At 38.2% G+C, this 18,191-nt stretch overlaps 1 protein-coding gene across 2 annotated transcripts in view; it reads right to left on the reverse strand.

The window, feature by feature from the left end:
• Positions 1 to 12,588, reverse strand: part of FMN1 (formin 1) — a 131,050-nt gene extending 118,462 nt beyond the window's left edge. For both annotated transcript variants that reach the window (XM_027879306.1, XM_027879305.1), the window contains exons 1-2: positions 11,090 to 12,588; positions 8,874 to 8,991 (exon numbers count right to left, since the gene is read on the reverse strand). In XM_027879306.1, the coding sequence (XP_027735107.1) occupies positions 8,874 to 8,991; positions 11,090 to 12,481 (1,510 nt within the window). In that variant the 5' untranslated portion in view covers positions 12,482 to 12,588. The remainder of the gene's footprint in view (positions 1 to 8,873; positions 8,992 to 11,089) is intronic.
• Positions 12,589 to 18,191: the final 5,603 nt, after the last annotated feature.

The following is an 18,191-nucleotide window of genomic DNA, read 5'->3' on the forward strand; positions in this document are numbered from 1 at the left end:
TGCTTTTCCCTAATGCATAGAAAATCAAACATGAAATAAAATTTAGATGTTTTGGACAACCTATGTAATTTATGGAAATGCCGAATTTATGTTCAGTTTTATCATCACAAAGAATTTGTCTGAAAAGAGAACAGCAATAAGGTTTATAAACAGGCACAATACATGCTCATGAAAATCTTTGTTGTCCTATTGAACAAGCTGTACTGGTCATGAACATTCCTAAAAGAAAAGGTAAATCTGGTGACCTGAAAAAATTCAAACTACAACCCTGGGAATACTGGATACAGAGGGTCACAATGTTTTGAATGGAAATTTTCCTTCTTCAAAACTGTTGTGAAAAGCAAGTATACACATTCAAATATTATGCAGTATTATTCTATTTGTGTTCAAAACTGTGCTGTGCAAGAATTACTTTTTCTTCTCTGTTAATAAAACAACTACTTGAATAATTTTAAATAAAATCTTAAATGAAAACCTTTCCCAGAGAAATCTCCATAACTCACACTTCAAATACATGGGTTACTCCTCAAACTTTACATAAGCAATTTAGGAGCCTTCTCTGCCATGATCTCAAAACTTCAAGTAGAAAGTAGGAGCTTTGAAGTTTAAATGACCTATATAGCCACTTCTGGTCAGGACACTCATTTTTTTAAAAAGCCTTACATTATAAAGTCGGTATGTGAAAACATGCAAAATGAGGTTAACACAATTTAAAAGTAATTAGAGAACAAAAGCTGGAAAACTTGAGTGCAATCTACCTCTCTTGAGATGTACCCCACCCTGTAGCATAAAGGAAATCATTAACTTGTAATTGAGTTGATTCATTAAATTTCAGAATAGCGAGGGTTCCCCTAATGTTTTCTTCCATCACGGTAACCCTTGGTCCTATCATCTTCAATATTCCCTTCTCCTGTAAGTCTTTGTTTCCTCCTCCATCATTTCCCCATGTAGTTCTCATCTTTAACCACCAGATGTCAGAAAAGAATCTACTTACCACAGCTACACCTTTATTACTTTTTATTTATTATTACAGATGCATTCATTTGACCTTCCAGGCTTTTTCATGCTGCAGTCATAAACAGCAGCAAATTTTCTTCCACTAAACATAGACATAAGCAACTTTGAAAACATGTAATTTGTTCATTCCTGGAATGGTCTTTATAAAGCATATCTGCATTTAAAAACCCTTTTATAACTAGGAAGAAATAATTTATTTATGCTCAAAGAAATTCACAGAATTACCTGCTTTTTAGGGATAAGGGATTGGCTAAAACAATACTACATATAGTTTTAACACACGATTCTAATCCTTATTCCCTCACTCCATTCCATCTACTCCTATCCGTCCTCCTTTCTTTACTTCCCATTGAACCTGAACTCTTTTTCAGCCTCATAATTCATTATATGTAAGGATGTCAATTCCACAGACTGGGAAATGAGCAGACATCTTCAATTTTTTTGGGGGGGAGGGGGTTCTTGTTTGTTTGTTTTTTGTTTTACTTTTAAGAGAAGGAAGAACTCTCCAAACCTAAAATTTCAAATGTTTTCAGCACCTTTAAGATTATGGTACAATGAAAATATGGTAGATGTGAGGAAGGGAAACAGATGGAGAGGGACTTGTGGAGAATAAACAGCCCTAAACAAGCCAATAGTCCAGTATCTAAATACTGTCTGGATACTAAGATAATACAGAGGATATCAGAGTAAACTTGCTACGGGAAATGAAGTTTCTTCACCACACTCACTGAATTCACTGAAAATAACAGAATTATATGTACAGAAAACCAGCTTCCTAAGAAAAAAACAGCACCCTTTGATTCTTTTTTATGGAAATGAAGAAAACAGTTACTCCTCTTTCTGACAACAAAGAAGCATGAAGCACTATTCAGAAGCAGTCACCTGAGTAACTTATTTACTTGACCATTCCTCAGCTGTCAGAGGTTACAGTTCATTTACCTGACAGAAGAAATTAATAGTTTCACTTTCCATTTTCACCCTCCCAGGAAGGCAACATATAGAGGTATTGCTGCAGGGGACAGTCAACATTGACTCTTTCTTAAAAAACATCCTACTTTGTATTTATAAATCCGATCTATTACAGGATCACATTCTCCAATGCAATATGGTAAACAAGTAACACCTTATAAGGAAACACGAGGAACAGATTTATTACAGACTCTACTGACTTAATTTAGCACAAATTTAAAATACAAAGCACTTATTCTAGAACTGCAACACCTTCGCAATCACTGTATACTATATACAGTAACTCTACATCAAGAGTCTGTGTATGCTATACATGCAGTATACATGCATATTCAGTCATATGGGGGTGGGTATGTGGGTGATTGCAAGCAAAATACAGATCCACACACAGAAGCACACTGTTTCCCCAATATAGTCTCAGCAAATATCAAGTTTAGAACTGCTATCACACTTAAAACATGGACATATGGAAAAGTAAGAAATGCACAATAAATAGAGTTCGTTTTTTTACAGATAAGAGTATATGTCTGTGCTGTAGCAGAGAGGGCAATCTTGGTATGGCTGATATTGAATTTATCTAGAAAGAAACTCAAAAGGCAGTCAAAAATGCAGGTGCAAATTTTCAGAAAGCATTAGGGTGTTCCGATCCAGGGTTTCATTTAGACTAGTACCTAAATTTCTCATGCTAAAATGCTGGGCCAAACAATACTTCAGAAAACATGAACAGCAAGACTGAAGAACAGGAAAGGGAATTCAGTAAAACTCAGAGGCATTTCTGTTACACAAAGGGCCTCATGTATTTTGAAATAGAACCATGGAAATAAAATACAAAGTCATTCTTCTTGTGCTGTACACAATTGCTCTTTCACTGTGTTTCAATTATATAACAGTAATCATCTCGTAAAACCCTCTGACTGTTTTGGGCCTTTTCAACATCAGACTGGTCAGGTCCATAGTGGGGTCTACATTTCAAAATAAAAACTACAGTAAAAGAAATAATTCACAAAACTTGCCTTCCTTATATTCAGATAACAGATTAATCTTTTCACAAGGAAAAAAATTAACCTCAGAATGAAGTTGCTACTTTTGAGTGGACCAAAACAGTTCTGTATGTGAATCCTTAAGCTTGTTGGTATCTATGGCTACACACATGTAGGCATCCAGAATGGTTTTGTATACTGTAAATCATGTCCCTGTCAGGCATCTGCTATAACAGATCCATCCAGAAGCAAAAACAATAGCTGTCCTAACATTACTACGTTTCTATAGATAGTATACATAACAGAAATAAAGCAGTGATTTTTATTGAAAAAGTATAACTCTTCTTCCCCCTCATCTTATAATAATACAATTCTCAGTGTATGGAAATGTATGAACATTTTATCACCTGGCCTTAGGCCCAGTAACCATCCCGTAAGTGTGGGACTTTTTGGCATTTTTTTAAGATTTAAGATTAAGAAGTCAATATTCCTTTCTATTCTGCATCTCTATCTAAAGCTAATAGCCTACAAACAGAAAGGGAATTCAACTTAAAAGAATTCTTGACTTAAAAGAATTCTTATCCTAATTTTACAGATGGATAAACCAAAGCTTGGAAAGGTCTCAAAACTTTCCTGAAGTAGCAAAAGGACCAAAAATGGAACACAAGCATTTTAACAGTAAAACTTCATCACCAACAGGTGCCTGTCTTTTTGCTCCCGTCTCATGAGGCACAGAATGAATGTCAATGTCAGCAGAGGTGGTGAAAGAAAGGCAAAGGAAACTTTTGCTGCTTTCTTGGTTTTGAGTTTTTTGTTTTGTTTTGGTTTGTTTTTTTTAAAATATTTTCAAAGTAAATCTCAGCAGACAGTGCTGAAAGATATCTGGAAGAGCAGCTCCTGTAGTGATCAGCACAGTACTATAGTGCAGTGTACAGCTCATTTGTGTGAGACTGTAGAGATTTCCAAGCAGCATTATACCCAGTACCTTCTAAATACATAAAATTATAGCTTTAGCTAGCATAAGGAAGGGGAGGAAATGTCATTGTTACTCCAGAGGAATACAGTATGGCTACAACAGTCTGGCTCGTCATAAAACCCTCAGCTTCTCAAAAACATGCTGGTGCATCTGTCAGAATATCAAACATTGACACAACATGGCCCAATACACCTGTCGTGCTACACAGTATACGCAGTAAAATGTAGTAAAATAATTTACAACACCTTTATGCAGCTGACCTGCACTCTGAGATCACATAAAATTGATCAATGACCATTAAATCACAAAAGCACTATCTTCAACCAATGCATAACACCCTGCTTGCTTTATCTAATTCATTATAATAAAATTTGTAACAGAATCCCAGATCTAAGCCCTAAATACCACAATAAAATTAAATAAACTTAAATTACTATTTTTTTTTTAACTTTAGAGACAAACACTAATTGTTCAAGGCCATAAAGGAAGTTTATGGTAAAGAAAGATAAATCATGTTGTTATCTTTCATCTCTTTGTTCTGACCATTATGCCTCTCTTTCACATTACCTTGTTGTTCCCTGCATTTACACCATGACCATAAAGTGATTTTCTTGCTGTGAACCCAGAGCATAGGGGACCAAGGACTTAATATATTTGCGACTTAGCAATAAACCTCTGCCACTATTTTGTATTTCATTCACCATTTGCCTAGCCATTTTTTATTTAATAAGAGCTTTCTCAGTCACCTCCTGATTTTCTTATTTACACTGAAAATTGTGCTTACTTCATCACAGACTGTAATAGACATTGTGGCACCATAAACACAGCATTACCTCACTGCAGATTTAAGGATGATGAACAGACAGACCGTGAGAGGAAGAGGGTTTTGATGTTAAACACTGACATACAAATTAACAACAAAACATGCAGTGGAAAAAAAACACTAAATGAATTAATGTTTCAAGGGGCATTTTTTAAACATTTTCTCCAGTAGGAATGTCAAGTACTTCTCTCTCTCTTAGTACTTTTTACATTTCTGTTTTGCTAAGCAAAGGACTAAACTCTCTCTGCTTATTTATGTAAGAGACCTAGTTTGATGCTGACGGATAAAAATGCATTTTAACAGGAATCACAGAATCTGTATATGTACACCACCTTAATGGGAAGACAGTTCTTCAAATACAAGTAGTTTTACAAGCAGCAGAACCCATGTCTAAATTCCTTTCCTTGGACATGGGAGTCTGCAAGTGCTGACCCGGGCGTACACAGCAGCTGAGATATATGTGCATTCCATGTGATGTAAGTATTGCAGATGAGTTTGTTCAGTATAGATGTGAATTTGTCTCCTTTACCTGACTTGATATTTCCACCATATAGCTGACACATTCACCCTTCTGTCAGATTTAATGCTTTGAAATTAGAGAAATCTCTCTAAGAATTATGGAGGAAAAACAAACAAACAAAACACTTTTAATGAAAGCAGATGAACAAAACTTTATGACCAGAAAAATATGCACGGAGATGTCTTGGATTACATGGAAAAGACTTCCATGGAAAAACTATATAATAAAATATCCTTTTTTTTAGTCTTCCAGGACATAATACTATAGACTTTCTGGACCTCAGCTATTTTAGACACACTGCAAACAAGTTCCAGTTTCTCCACAGAACCATGTAAGCAGCTTGTGCTAATTAGAGAGCCAGTTGACAACACAGTCTATGCTCTACGGAAGCAGAGGAATTAAAAGATTAAGAAAACATAAGATAAACCAAAATACTTTAACATCATCCTTTTATTTCAAAACTTACAACCCAAGATTCGGGTGTTGAAAGTGACAGTACTATGACTACACAAGATGTTATCAAATGCACAAAAAAAACCAAACCTGCTGCAGAGTTGTATTTGTTCAGGAACTTCTTTCACTTCTAATATTCTTAACAGGCTAGTCAGCCCCACACACTTGTTCCTTGCTATGTCCATTTGCTTTTCAGTTTGTTTCCCACACATGCAGCCAGACTACGAGCCTCAGGAGGGAGTTAGCTACTCCTCCAAGCTTCTATGAATCATTGTCATGTCTGCTGCGTAGGCCAAATTAAGCCTGAATTTCTTGCTTCCACTAGGCAACAAGAACAATGAGGAAAAACATGGCAAGGAGGTGAGAAGAGATCAAAAAGCCAGGAATCCTCTCCCTCAATATCCCCACCTTCCTGCCATAGCTGTCATAGTGCACGATGATGAAGGAAGTAAATCAAAGACACAACGCAGAATTACAAAAAAGATTATAGCATTCCAACTTCCAAGTTTTCAATCTTATTTATATCCTGTTTTATTGTGACAAATGGAAAAAGTCTATGCTACCTCATAAAACATGTACATATTCTTGTACTCTATTAGAAGTACAAAGATGAATGCTAACAGATTTATCCTTGGATGTGGTCACATTTGTGACATACATTTTGTCTAAGCCTAAAATAAAGCTGTGCTAAATGAATACTTACCTAATATTTCATCTTTTTATTATTGTTTTTATATAAATTACTATTGTTTCAGCAGATGAAACTCTTAACCACAAAAATAAAAACAGTAACATACAGAGTTGACTGAAAGTTAAAAGAAGCCAGTTTGGAATTTTTTATGTTTCAGATATTCATCTATTCAGAAACATCAGTGCAGGAACACTGGAATGACAAACATCCCTGACACACACAATTTTTGAACTCCCTTCTGAGATCAAGAACTTTTCATTTGATCTTAGTTGTCCAGACAAGACACTGAGGTAAGAAATAAGGTTTCTGTTTGAGATCAGTCAGTTTAATGCTGCATTATAGCATAGTTTTAAGAAGTCCACTTCAGAGGTCAAGAAGTTCCTACAGTACTGGTGTCTGGAAGGGAATTTTGGATGGGAAGAGGCATGAGGCAACACTCCAGTATACACATGCACTTCAAAGGTACCCAGTGATGTCAGAAAAAAGATAGGAATTCAGAAATTTTGCTGTATTGCCATTTTCATATTCACTAGAAAAAACCCACAAACCCCCCAAAAATAAAACCAACATTGAATAAAAAACTTTTTCTTTTACTCATATCATCACTACTCACAAACAGTACCTTTCTTTACTTGCAGTTTTTACAATGCTTTCAGACAGTCACTTAACTACTCAGAAAGGCCAGTGGAACTGATGCATCATGCGCAACTCACAACTGCTTGCAGTGTCCTCGCTGCCACAGCTGCTTTCTGGGAATCCATGAATAGCTGAAAGCAGCACACTTGCTAATCTCTGAGGTACACCTATAACTTCACTGCACTCAACACACGTTGCAAACACAGTCTTTGCCTAATTTCTTTAAAAGCATGTCTCATCCCAGCTGAATCACCAGCGGTTTGTTTTCATTCAAATCCATCTGCCAGACGCTGGAGCGACTAATGAACTGCAGAATCTAGTCTATTAAAACTTGACTTAGCAAACAAGCCATCAACATGTTGATGACACTGCCACCCAAAATATCACAGTTAACAAGAGTAACAATTTACATGGGCTCTCAGCCAGTCTATCCTTCCTATTCAAATTTCAAGAAAGCATGACCTAATTTTTCTACAAGTAGTAGAATCTGGAGCTTTTGTTAATTCAGGGGTTCTTTCTTTCTTTAAGTGTATGTTTTTGCCACAGATGATTACAATCATTAGGAGGAAAAATATTTATTTGGGTAAAATTAAATGCAAGTATATAGCCTATAATAAGAATCTAAGAGTAACATGAACAGCCTGTAACACTCCTTGTCAACAGCTGAATACCTGTCTTAGTCATCTAAGTGATAGACTCCCACACTTCAGACCAATCAAATGCACTGTAAATTCAATTCTGTCTATATTAGAACCATGTTGTTCTTGTCCAAACCAAGTTTTCTCAATCTTCCAAGAACTTCTAGATTTCCAGTATTATGCCCACCTTACAAAAAGAGGAAGATTAAGGCAGAGAAAAATGAGGAAAGAGGGAGAAAGACTGAACAAGACAAGGCAGTAGAGCAAACAAGAGTACTGTTTCCCATACAGGTCAGATAGATATCCACGGGAATTGGAAGGAACCATACAACACTACCCTGTACAATTTCTCACAGTAAAGTAATATGTAAAAGGGGTTTTTTTAATTGCACTTAATCCTTCCTAGGTGGTATTTTCCAAAGTCTCCAGGCACATGAAGAACAGACAGCCTCTTGTCTTTCATTTTAATATTTCAGACAATTCCACAGTTTACGGTTAATTTCTGAATAATAAGAACTTCCTGATTTATATTTAAGAATACAAATTTGAAACAGTTGTGGTGGCTAAAATAATCACTTTCTGCCTTGTAAACATGTTATGTAAGTATCTAAATAACATAAAAACCAGTAAATATTTTTCTGTGGAAAGCTTACCTGATAATTAGCATTGCACTTCACACATACCCTTTCAGACACTTCTAGAGGACAATATAGATGACTAGCTATAAAAGTGACCTGTTCATGCACATGTTGCAACAATAGTATTCATTGTTGTCATTATGGACAGTATCTGAAGAAAACATGCAGCCAGACCACAGTTCAGCAGTTCTAAGGCACAGGAAAAGGCAGTCAGGTTTCCATGCATCCACTAATCTGTTGGTTGTTTGAACAAAATCCCATTGGAAATGGATAACCTAATTTATCAAAAAACCCACTTCTTTCCTCATGAATTCGTACAGGCAAGTATGCAGATTTCAACTGCATTTTAGAGATTTAGACATTCACATTTAATAATCAGATGCTTAAAAAGTAGCAGTAAACCACATATCCAAAACATAAGGTCTGTTTTTTCCAGATAAGAAAATACTGTGACTTATCACCATCTCTGTATTAAGTAAGATCAAAAATGTCAGAAACTAATTTCTGCAAATGCTTCACCTCTTTGTTTTACCTGCTTCTGTGTACTTTAATCCTACTTTTACTTCTTCATGCTTTGCTTTTGGTGGTGGCCAGACAGTCTGGAGTCTCCCTGGAGTCTTGTCATCTTGCTCTGAGGGACTCAGATCAGGCTGTTAAAACAACACAAGAAAAAAATTAAAGTCTGCAGTATCAATTGACTCCAACATAGCAACTTCCATGCTCAGCTCTACACACATACTCCAGAATGATTATCAGTCTCATTCTACTAACTGAAACAGTGCTCAGTTGTTAGAAGGGATACAAATGAATCAGTGTAGAAAAATAATTCTCAGGAGGAAAATAACAATGCATGTGACAGACAATGATATGTTGAAACTGTTCAGATCACTGTGGAGAACTGTCTATCCTTTGATGAACCACAGAGGTGGGCAAGAATATTAGGGTTTTTTCCTGTATCTTTATTCCAGAATGAAAAGACCCATCTGTGCTCCTCTTAGAAGCAAACATTAGTGCAATTCACCTAAGACATAATTTGACAATATAATTTTCTGAAACCAGAGGTAGTTTATGAAATTCCTGCCCCACCCCCAGCAGATTGCTCAGTCCACATACCAGGTAATATTGCCACATCAAAGCCCTGCTGCAGCTGCTAATGGGACTGCACTGTCAACTGGAATGCTAAAATAACTCCTTAATTTGGGAGGGAGGAGGAGGGGGGGGAAGGGAACAAACGACCCACTAAAAAAGTACTCTTTTACAGGTTTACGTTTTGTGAGGTTTTTTACATCTCCAACATTTCTGTAATCGGATTTACAACACGTTACTTGGAGTAATTACGTAGACACAACTGCAGCAACCGCGAAACCCTGTATTGAAGTGGCCTCATAAACGGCCCACACGAGCAAGGAATAGGAAAGGCAAGACCCTTTGACTCCGGCTTTGCCCTGAGAAAATACAGATTTGCACTAGACCGGACGTTAAGCAGACACTTATAAAAGCCACTCCCGCTGACTCCTGTGCCTCCTCCCTCACTGTGTGTGATGACAGCTTCCCAAATAGGTTTGCTGTGAGCCACATAAACGCTGACGCTAGCACAGCACAGGGACTGGTGTAAGCAGGAAGCAGCAAGTCAGGAGTGGGAAGGGCACGCTCAGACTGCAATTGCTCTACATGCCACAGCCAATGAGTACCTCTTTTCTACTCCCCATAGGTAATTTACTACAAACTGGTATTATCAGTCTACCCAAGTGTCAGTCAAGATTTTTTAAATGTTTTTCATTTTATGTAAGAATAAAAATTTTAACAATAGTACAACCAATACAGCATATTAACTTAAGGAGCTTCAGGTTCAGGGTCCAATCCTACAAATTCAATCATTCAGGTAATTCCCCCTTCAGCCAACAACAGTCTATTGGGCTGATTACATCTGCCAAAGATGTACCTGTAAGAATTCTGGGTTGGGGGAATGCCAATTCCAAGGGTTACTGATTTAATTAAAGAGTTCAAATCACATTCAATTTCATTTAAGACTGTATGGAAACTTAGCATAGATTTTTTTCATTACTTAATAATATCCTAACTACATCTCCATTTGCCTTAGATCTCCATTAACCTTGCAAATGCTTGTATTCATCCACAACTTGAGTTGCCTAACTGAAATCACTATGTTACACTTGGATAAGGTTAAATGCTTATCAATATTTGCAAAGCCAGGTATGTGCATGTAAAGAAGGAAAAAAAACCTCTTCATATTCTGTGTCTTGAACAAACTGAGCTGAAAATTACCCACAACTTCTTGTATCAGTTCTTATCATAAAATTATTTCTACAGGTAAAACGAAGAATTACTTTTAAAATTAAAAAACTCAATGAAAGAAAAGAAATTGAGAAACTATTAAATAATACTACAGTAAATATCTGCAGCACCAATCTGATTTAAAGCCATACTCAACATGTAGGGAACTGTTATGTAGAGATTTCTTAAAATCAGAAACTGATCTTTAAGTTCTCTGTTCTAACTGAAAGGCTTAACTGTAACTGTCTGCTGCAGCCAAATTCTGCTACAACTGCAGATCATCCAAACCTCTGACAAATTAGCACCAAGATTTCCTCAGCTGGGAATTCACAAATTTGAGATCACCAAAAGAAGAAGGCAATCCTCACATCTCCACCAATAATATTTAAACAAGAACTAATTTTTTTATCCTTCTACTTCCAGATTTAAAGAGGAAAAAGTAATTCAACATACAGATTTGTCTGATGGTCCATCCCCAGGTTTTGATTTTGACCTTTCAAATACAGCTTTCAAGGATTCTTTTTCATTTCTCATTTTGCGTTTTATGGCTTCCAGCTCTGAAGTATCTGCAGTTGTTTCTTTCTTGGGAGGCCGTGTGAATAAAGCTTTGAAGACGTCCAGTGCAGATTCAGCAGGGCTTGATTTTATCTCCTCAGAGGGAAATCGTGGTTCTCTTTTGCTGGAGGCTTTGTTCTCTTGAGCTTCATCGATGTCCTCGGTCTCCCCAGATCCCTCACCAGAATCCTCAGTTCTACCTTCATTCTTGGAGACATCTATGTTTAACAAGTGCGAGAGCTGTTCCAGGAAAGTTGGATTTGCTTTAGGTTCAGATGATTTTTTTTTAATGGTCAAACCTGATGCAATACTGGATTTCTTAACAGGCTGTCGTAATTTAAGCAGAGTTAAATCATTCTCCCTTGGTTTAATTTCTGTAACAGTTTCCACATCTTCCGTGGTTAGTCCCTTTTTCCTCACACGCAGTCCACTAAAGAAGGCAGGCAACTGGAAAGTCTTTTCAGCCAGTGCTGGTTTTTGGAGTGATATATTATCAACTGAAGGTCTTTGTTCTTCATCTGAAAGTTCTTGAGGGCATTCCCCTGTAGCAAGCAAGCAACCGAATTGCTCATCCATTAACATTTTCTCTTTTCCATTGGAGTCATGCTCTAAAATACTATCCAACTCTTTTGGGAGCTGCTTAGAAAACTGTGGATATAACTCAGTGTCATCTGCATCCACAGTGTCATCACTGTTGCTGTGCCTTTCTGATTCTGAATCTTCCTTATTTTGACTGCTATTGTCCAAAGCCTCAGTAGACAAAGCAGCATTGTTTCGCCCATATTTGCTTGTATTGTTTTCATTGGTGTTCAGGTCCTTGCTCTCTGTGTCCGATTCTGTGTCACTTGTTGTATGAACCAAAGTACCTTGTACCAGAATAGCATCCTTGTCATCATTGTCTGATTCAGACAAAGAAGTCTGTACAAACCTTAAATGCTGAAGAAATAATTCGCTTTGGTCAGCTAACTCCAGCTCCAGGCCTGCTTGCCTGCTAGACATTGGGTCAGCTCGGTCACTGGTACTATTCATGCTGTGCTGATTTTCTAAGTCGTCATTACAACCATTATCATTCCTCTCATGCCAGGTGTTAGCATGAGTATTTATATCGCTGTGCAAAGGTTGAAATGCTTTAAGCACTGTTTCTTCTTTGGAAGCTGTAGATTCAAACTCTGTTGTAAATCCAAACAGTGTTTTCACAGAGAATGTGGTGAAAGGGTCAGGTTCGGTTTCTGCTGTACTCTTCATGACTAAAAGCTCGCTACTATCGGGCACGCCATTATCTTTTTCCATGTTGCATGAAGTGCAGAATAGGTTCGCCTCCAGCAGTGCTGCTGACTGCTGAACACTCACTTAGTACGCGCATTCAGGCAGCCGGCGGGACTGGCTGCAACAGGCGGCCCGGCCCGGCCCGGCCCGGCCGGCGCAGGCCGCTCGCCCCCCAGGCCGGGCCGCCCCGGCCGCCCCGCCGCTCCTTCTGGCCGCGGCCGTCGGAGTTCCGAACCCTGCCGCGGGACCAGCAAAGAGACCCACCGTACAAAGACAAAGTTCTCGGCAGCGTCTGGAAGCTGTTCTCCCGCACAAAGGGGTTTGTCCCAGCGCTAATCTCGGCCGAAACCTCGGCCAACGGTCTCCCCGGGGCTCCTCGCCCCGACGGGCTGCGCGCCCCCGGCTCCCGACGCGCCGAGCCCGCAGCGCCCGCAGCCCCCGTGGGCTACAGCAGCCGCCCCGCCGGGCCGCGCCGCGCAGCGCGGCTGATCGCTACTTCCTTGTCCCGGTGCGCCAGCGCCGAGTGGCTTTCAGCAGAAAACTCCTGGCGGATTCTTTTGCATAGTCTTTTCACACGGAAAAATAACTTCTTCTGTAAATCCATAACCACCAAAAAATGTCAAATGGAAACTCGAGGTGACGAATCTGAAGCTTCCAGTGCCCTCTCCCGAAGTTCTTCAGAGACCCCAATGCCCGGCCGGGCAGAGCCAACTCGGGTGAGCGCCCTTGAAGACGAGGAAAGCAGGAAAAAAAGAGGCTCTCTTCCGATTTGCTGCAGGTTTCATCTGGAATGCAGATTTCAGCCTCCAGGGCCATGAACAAAAACCAACGAGACTGGTTTCATATTACCACTGTCCTTGCTCTGCACAGCTACCGCAGTGAGGTGCACACAGGTACTTATCAGAGACTCCGGCCACACCCGGGGACCGGGAGCGCCGGGCGGCGGGAGCACGGCCCGCACCCAGCACGGCCGAGTTAACTGTTTGGAAATCGGACGGGCTGCCCATCCGCACAGCACCAGCCCTGGATCGTTCCAAACCTGAACAATCTCTTCTGACGCATCCTGGGATAATTTTCACCTCTCTATATATTGCTACAGTATTGCTATATGGGTGAGGTTTAATTAATACGGGCAAAAACACTTGAAGGAAATCTTCAAGACTGTCCAACTCATTATTAGCTTTTTAAGGGATACTATATGTATTTTTATTAGTACATATAAAGAAAGTATGAAATACTTCTAAGCACCTTTGATATTCAGAAAGTCAGTAACATTTAGGCCAGGTTCCCATCACAAGTCCCCACTTTTGCTATTTTTCTTATTTTTGGAATTACAGAGACTGCAAACCTGCAGGAATTTATATTATTCTTATTCCCAAGCCTTTTGGAAGTTTTTTTAGTCAAATTTCCACACTGGTACCCTAGAAATACAAATATATCATTTTTTTTTTCTGCACCCAAGTTAAAGGGTCATTCTACAGTCAGCCATTTAGCTGTGATGAGTAATCTTAAACAAGCATCATGGGGGAAGTTATCCTTCACAAGGAAATCAGCTGCAGATCACATCACTGTGTGTGATTTCCAAAAAACATTTACTGAAAAGCTGAATATTACAGACAACAAGCAAAAACAAAGTATCTCAACACATTTAACTTTCGGTTTGATATTTAAAAATGTAGACCATGCAAAAAGCATTTGTTTATCTTTTTAATATATTATAAAAGATCATAAAGTCAACAGCAAAAGTCATTGGTATCTCCCGCAGGAAGAAAGTTTCCTGAAAATCAGATTGTAATACTAAGGGCTTAGATGAAGCTTACAGACACCTTCTCAATTACAGGGTTGTGTGCATACCTATAGACAAAGGGCACTGGAATCATTCCCATCTTTATCTGTGATTTAACACAGAGCAACGTCTTCTGCCTTACTGCCTGACATTTCCTGTAGTGAGCTCTGGACTTGCTTCTCCGCTATGCTTAATCACCAGGTGCTAAGGTCAGCAGGAACTGATGGGTCATGGCTCCCCCGATTTTCTAGGCTTATTATAGATAAAGAAGATCTACGTAAGGAAAGAGACACAGAGTCTTTAGGACTCTTTACACCAACCTACTCTTATAATCCTAGAATTTATAAAACAGATGGAAGGAAGCTACCTCAGCACTGGTGATTTCCAGCAAAACAAAATTTCCTGAAGGCAAAGCTACAGCAATTCTAAATTTTATTTCATGACAAAATAACTGGGGCAAAGTGATCACACTGAACCAAAGTTTCCTACATTTAAATTTACATCTATTTTTATGTTTAATCACAGGACTAGTTGTTCCTTATTCTAATAATCTGTATGATTATGTCTTGTTTATTTATCTATTCATGTGCATATTTATTTGGGGTTCGGTTAACTACGTATGATGGATAAACATTAAACCATATTTTCAAAACAGTTCTGTTGGTCACTAACAAAAAATTTACCATTATGAACAGCTTCATGGTACCTTTTAAACTAAACATACTTACTCAGATTATGTTAAGTATTTATTTATCAGTTAATATTAACAGCTACTCACACTTCTTTTTAATAAACAAGAGTCACCAAGCTGAAATAGTCCTATGAATATAAGGTTACTGATCATAGCTACTATTTAATTGCTTAAGATTTTAATAGGACGTATTAAAAGTTTAGTTTTAAAGTGAACATAAACGAGGAATCTCATATTTCCTTCTAAACAACATCCCAACACAATTTAGGAGACAAGGATCAAATCAGTAGGAAAAGGATGGTACACTGGCTGTCAGGCTAGACAATGTATTGAGATGCTAGGAATCCCAGAGTTGAATACTGAATAATTAAAATTCCAGAAGTAGAAATAATACTTTATAAAACCAGAGGTAATCTCACAAGCCTGCAGAAAGGGATACTGCTTCATATGTACCTATATTTGTAGTAAACTCTAGGAAGTGTTGACAAACTTTCAAGCTCTTTGAGCTTTAGGACGAACAAAGAAACTCATATCTATATATACCCCTGGAGAAATGATCAAAAACTGGAAGTCAGTCCGTCTCTCAAATTCACCACACAGTCCATAAACCCCCAGCCTCAAATAAGGCTTTTGTAAGGACTTGTTTCTTACTTTCTGATGATCAACCCAGTGGACAGTCCCCTGTTGAGGGATTGGATAGCTGATAATTAAATGCATATTGGTTACTTACCCAAGAGTGTTTCTAGGTAAAATGCATACATCAATATGTGCTCATTAATATTTTTATACAAAAAAGAGATCATCATATTGTGATGTGCAAATGAGACGGAGCCAGTTTGTTGGCAGAAGTGTTTTAATGCTGGGTGGATCTCATAAGGATAGTCTCTCTGAACAGGCTGTAACACTGCATCTAAGGGAACAACTTCAAAATCTCTAGAAAAAATCAGTTATGATAATGTTACAAGCCTCTTTACTTAATAAAACTGACAACTCTGGTGCCTCAGAAAAGCCCTTAAAACCTGTCATACCAACTTTCAGGGTAGTCAATGCACTAATTATACAAAAGGACAACCATTCCTTACAGTATAAAGCACATTTTATAATCCACACCCTTTTTGACCTACATTTCATCACAGACAGAAGTCACACCTACAACTCACTCCAGTTCTGTTCTCGAGGTGTCTAAGAGCTTGTCTGAAGTAGGTTTTAAAACTAGCCTTGAAGAAAACGCATATTAAGCCAGAATAAGGTAATCTAACTTCTATCACTATCACACGGCAGGGCTCAAGACTTCCTGACCCCATATCTATTCAGATGACTATATTAACAAACTAGATAAACATGAACAGGACAGAAAGACACATTCTACAAAACACCAAGGTGCCTAAACTGAATAGAAAACAGTCTTTCTACTGCTTTTTCAAAATAAAGAACCTCACATCAAGAAAAGTTTCCATTAAGTTCTTGAAAATAGGAATAGAATCAAATATGCAGAAATTGTGTCAGGCTTTGGGAGAGCCACTTGAAGCAGCAGGCTGTGGTTGTAGCTTGGGTGGTTTAAACTGATCTGAAGCTCAACTGACACAGTCCTGCCCCCTGCCCTGTCCCCAGCCCAACATTTACTGTGCAGAATTGATAGTGGTCTTAACATTTTCCTGCTCTCCTGTTTTTCTCTCTTGCTGTTTATCTTGTTTTATACTTAGTATTTTAACTCTTTAAATGCTCTAAGATAGCAAAGACCTGGAAGATGGAAGAAAACCTCTAAGTTCCTGACTGATCATTATTCTCAGTTTTATGTGAGTAATTTTCCTGAGTTTTGAGGATCTGGGTATTACCAACATAATTTCTTTAAATTTAAGTAACTAATTTTAGACGTAGCAATAGAAACAGAGATTGATAATTCTTATCAAAATTCTGTATTACATGACATTAACAGAATGCATAGACATCAGACACATTTGGTGTAGAGGTCTGTATAAATGCAAAATCTTTTTTAACACCTTCATCTAAATTCTGCTTGACATTGAGGTATGGATTACTTAAGGGAATTTGAAAAAAGACTAATAGCTATATGCTTATAAAATCAGAAAGGACATTAAGAAAGTCAGTTTACTATTTTGAAGGAGTGCATACTGTATCAATAAATGTATGGAACAGTTAGCCTGTAAAACCCATCATATGAAAAATCAATGGTAGTTCTGAGACAGAAGTTATAGGAAGATATATTGGCTGACCTAGTTAATACAAGCAGACATACAAGTAACAAAGACAGAGAACAGAAGACCACTATAAACTGTGTAAGTGAACTAAGTAAGATATTTGTGCATTAAGGCACAAAGGCTAGCACTTAGTGTAACAAAGAATGGAGACGCATTTTTAATCTTTTTCCTTTTCTAGGTTGCTCTCTTTTCATCTCCTTTCAACAGGCCTTTTGCTCCCCATCTACAGTATGATATAATAAACATTAAACAAAAACCTTTACAAAATAAAATCCACAGTTACATTAACTTACTATAATTTCTTAGGTAATTACTAGCTATTACTAGTAATTTTAGCCGAATTTTCACATCTCACTTATGTATTTTTTTATCTGAGATGAAATGCTGTATAAAAAATTGGGCAGAGTTGCATTTCCATTTTGCTTCATTATCTTCCCTATTTCTGTATCTTCTCCATGTGTAAGATTTAAAATCTAATGCAAGATCTTTTCCATGCTTCTGACATAGACTGTGCATTTAAGATTCCTGTTAGAGCAGAATTCATCCACTCTCTCCCTCATCTACTTCTTCCAATAGAATAGAAACATAGAAACATGTTTTCAATAATATAAGGAAAGAGCTTGAGAAGTGAGCCCATGGGAATCTCATGAGGTTTAGTAAGATCAAGTGCAAGATGCTGGCCCTGGTTTGGGTCAAGCCCCCATTATCAACACAGCCTAGGGGATGAATAGATTGACAGCAGGCCTGCCAAGAAAGACTTGGGAGTGCTGGTGTATGAGAGGCTGGACACGAGCCGGTAATGTGCACTTCCAGAAAGTCAGTTATGTTCTGGGCAGCATCAAAAGCAGAGTGGCCAGTAAGTTGAAGGAGGGAATTCCTCCCCTTTGCCTGTGTGACACCCCACCTGGAGTACTGCATCCAGCTCTAGGGTCCTCAGCACAAGAAAGACATGGACCTTTTGGAGTGAGTCCAGAGGAGGCCACCAAGATGATTAGAGCAATGAAGCAACTCTTCTATGGGGAAAGGCTGAGACAATTT

The sequence above is a fragment of the Empidonax traillii genome, unplaced genomic scaffold (assembly GCF_003031625.1).
Source record: "Empidonax traillii isolate 1590-97213 ecotype Southwest subspecies unplaced genomic scaffold, ASM303162v1 scaffold53:size2875158, whole genome shotgun sequence".
Classification (NCBI taxonomy): domain Eukaryota; kingdom Metazoa; phylum Chordata; class Aves; order Passeriformes; family Tyrannidae; genus Empidonax; species Empidonax traillii.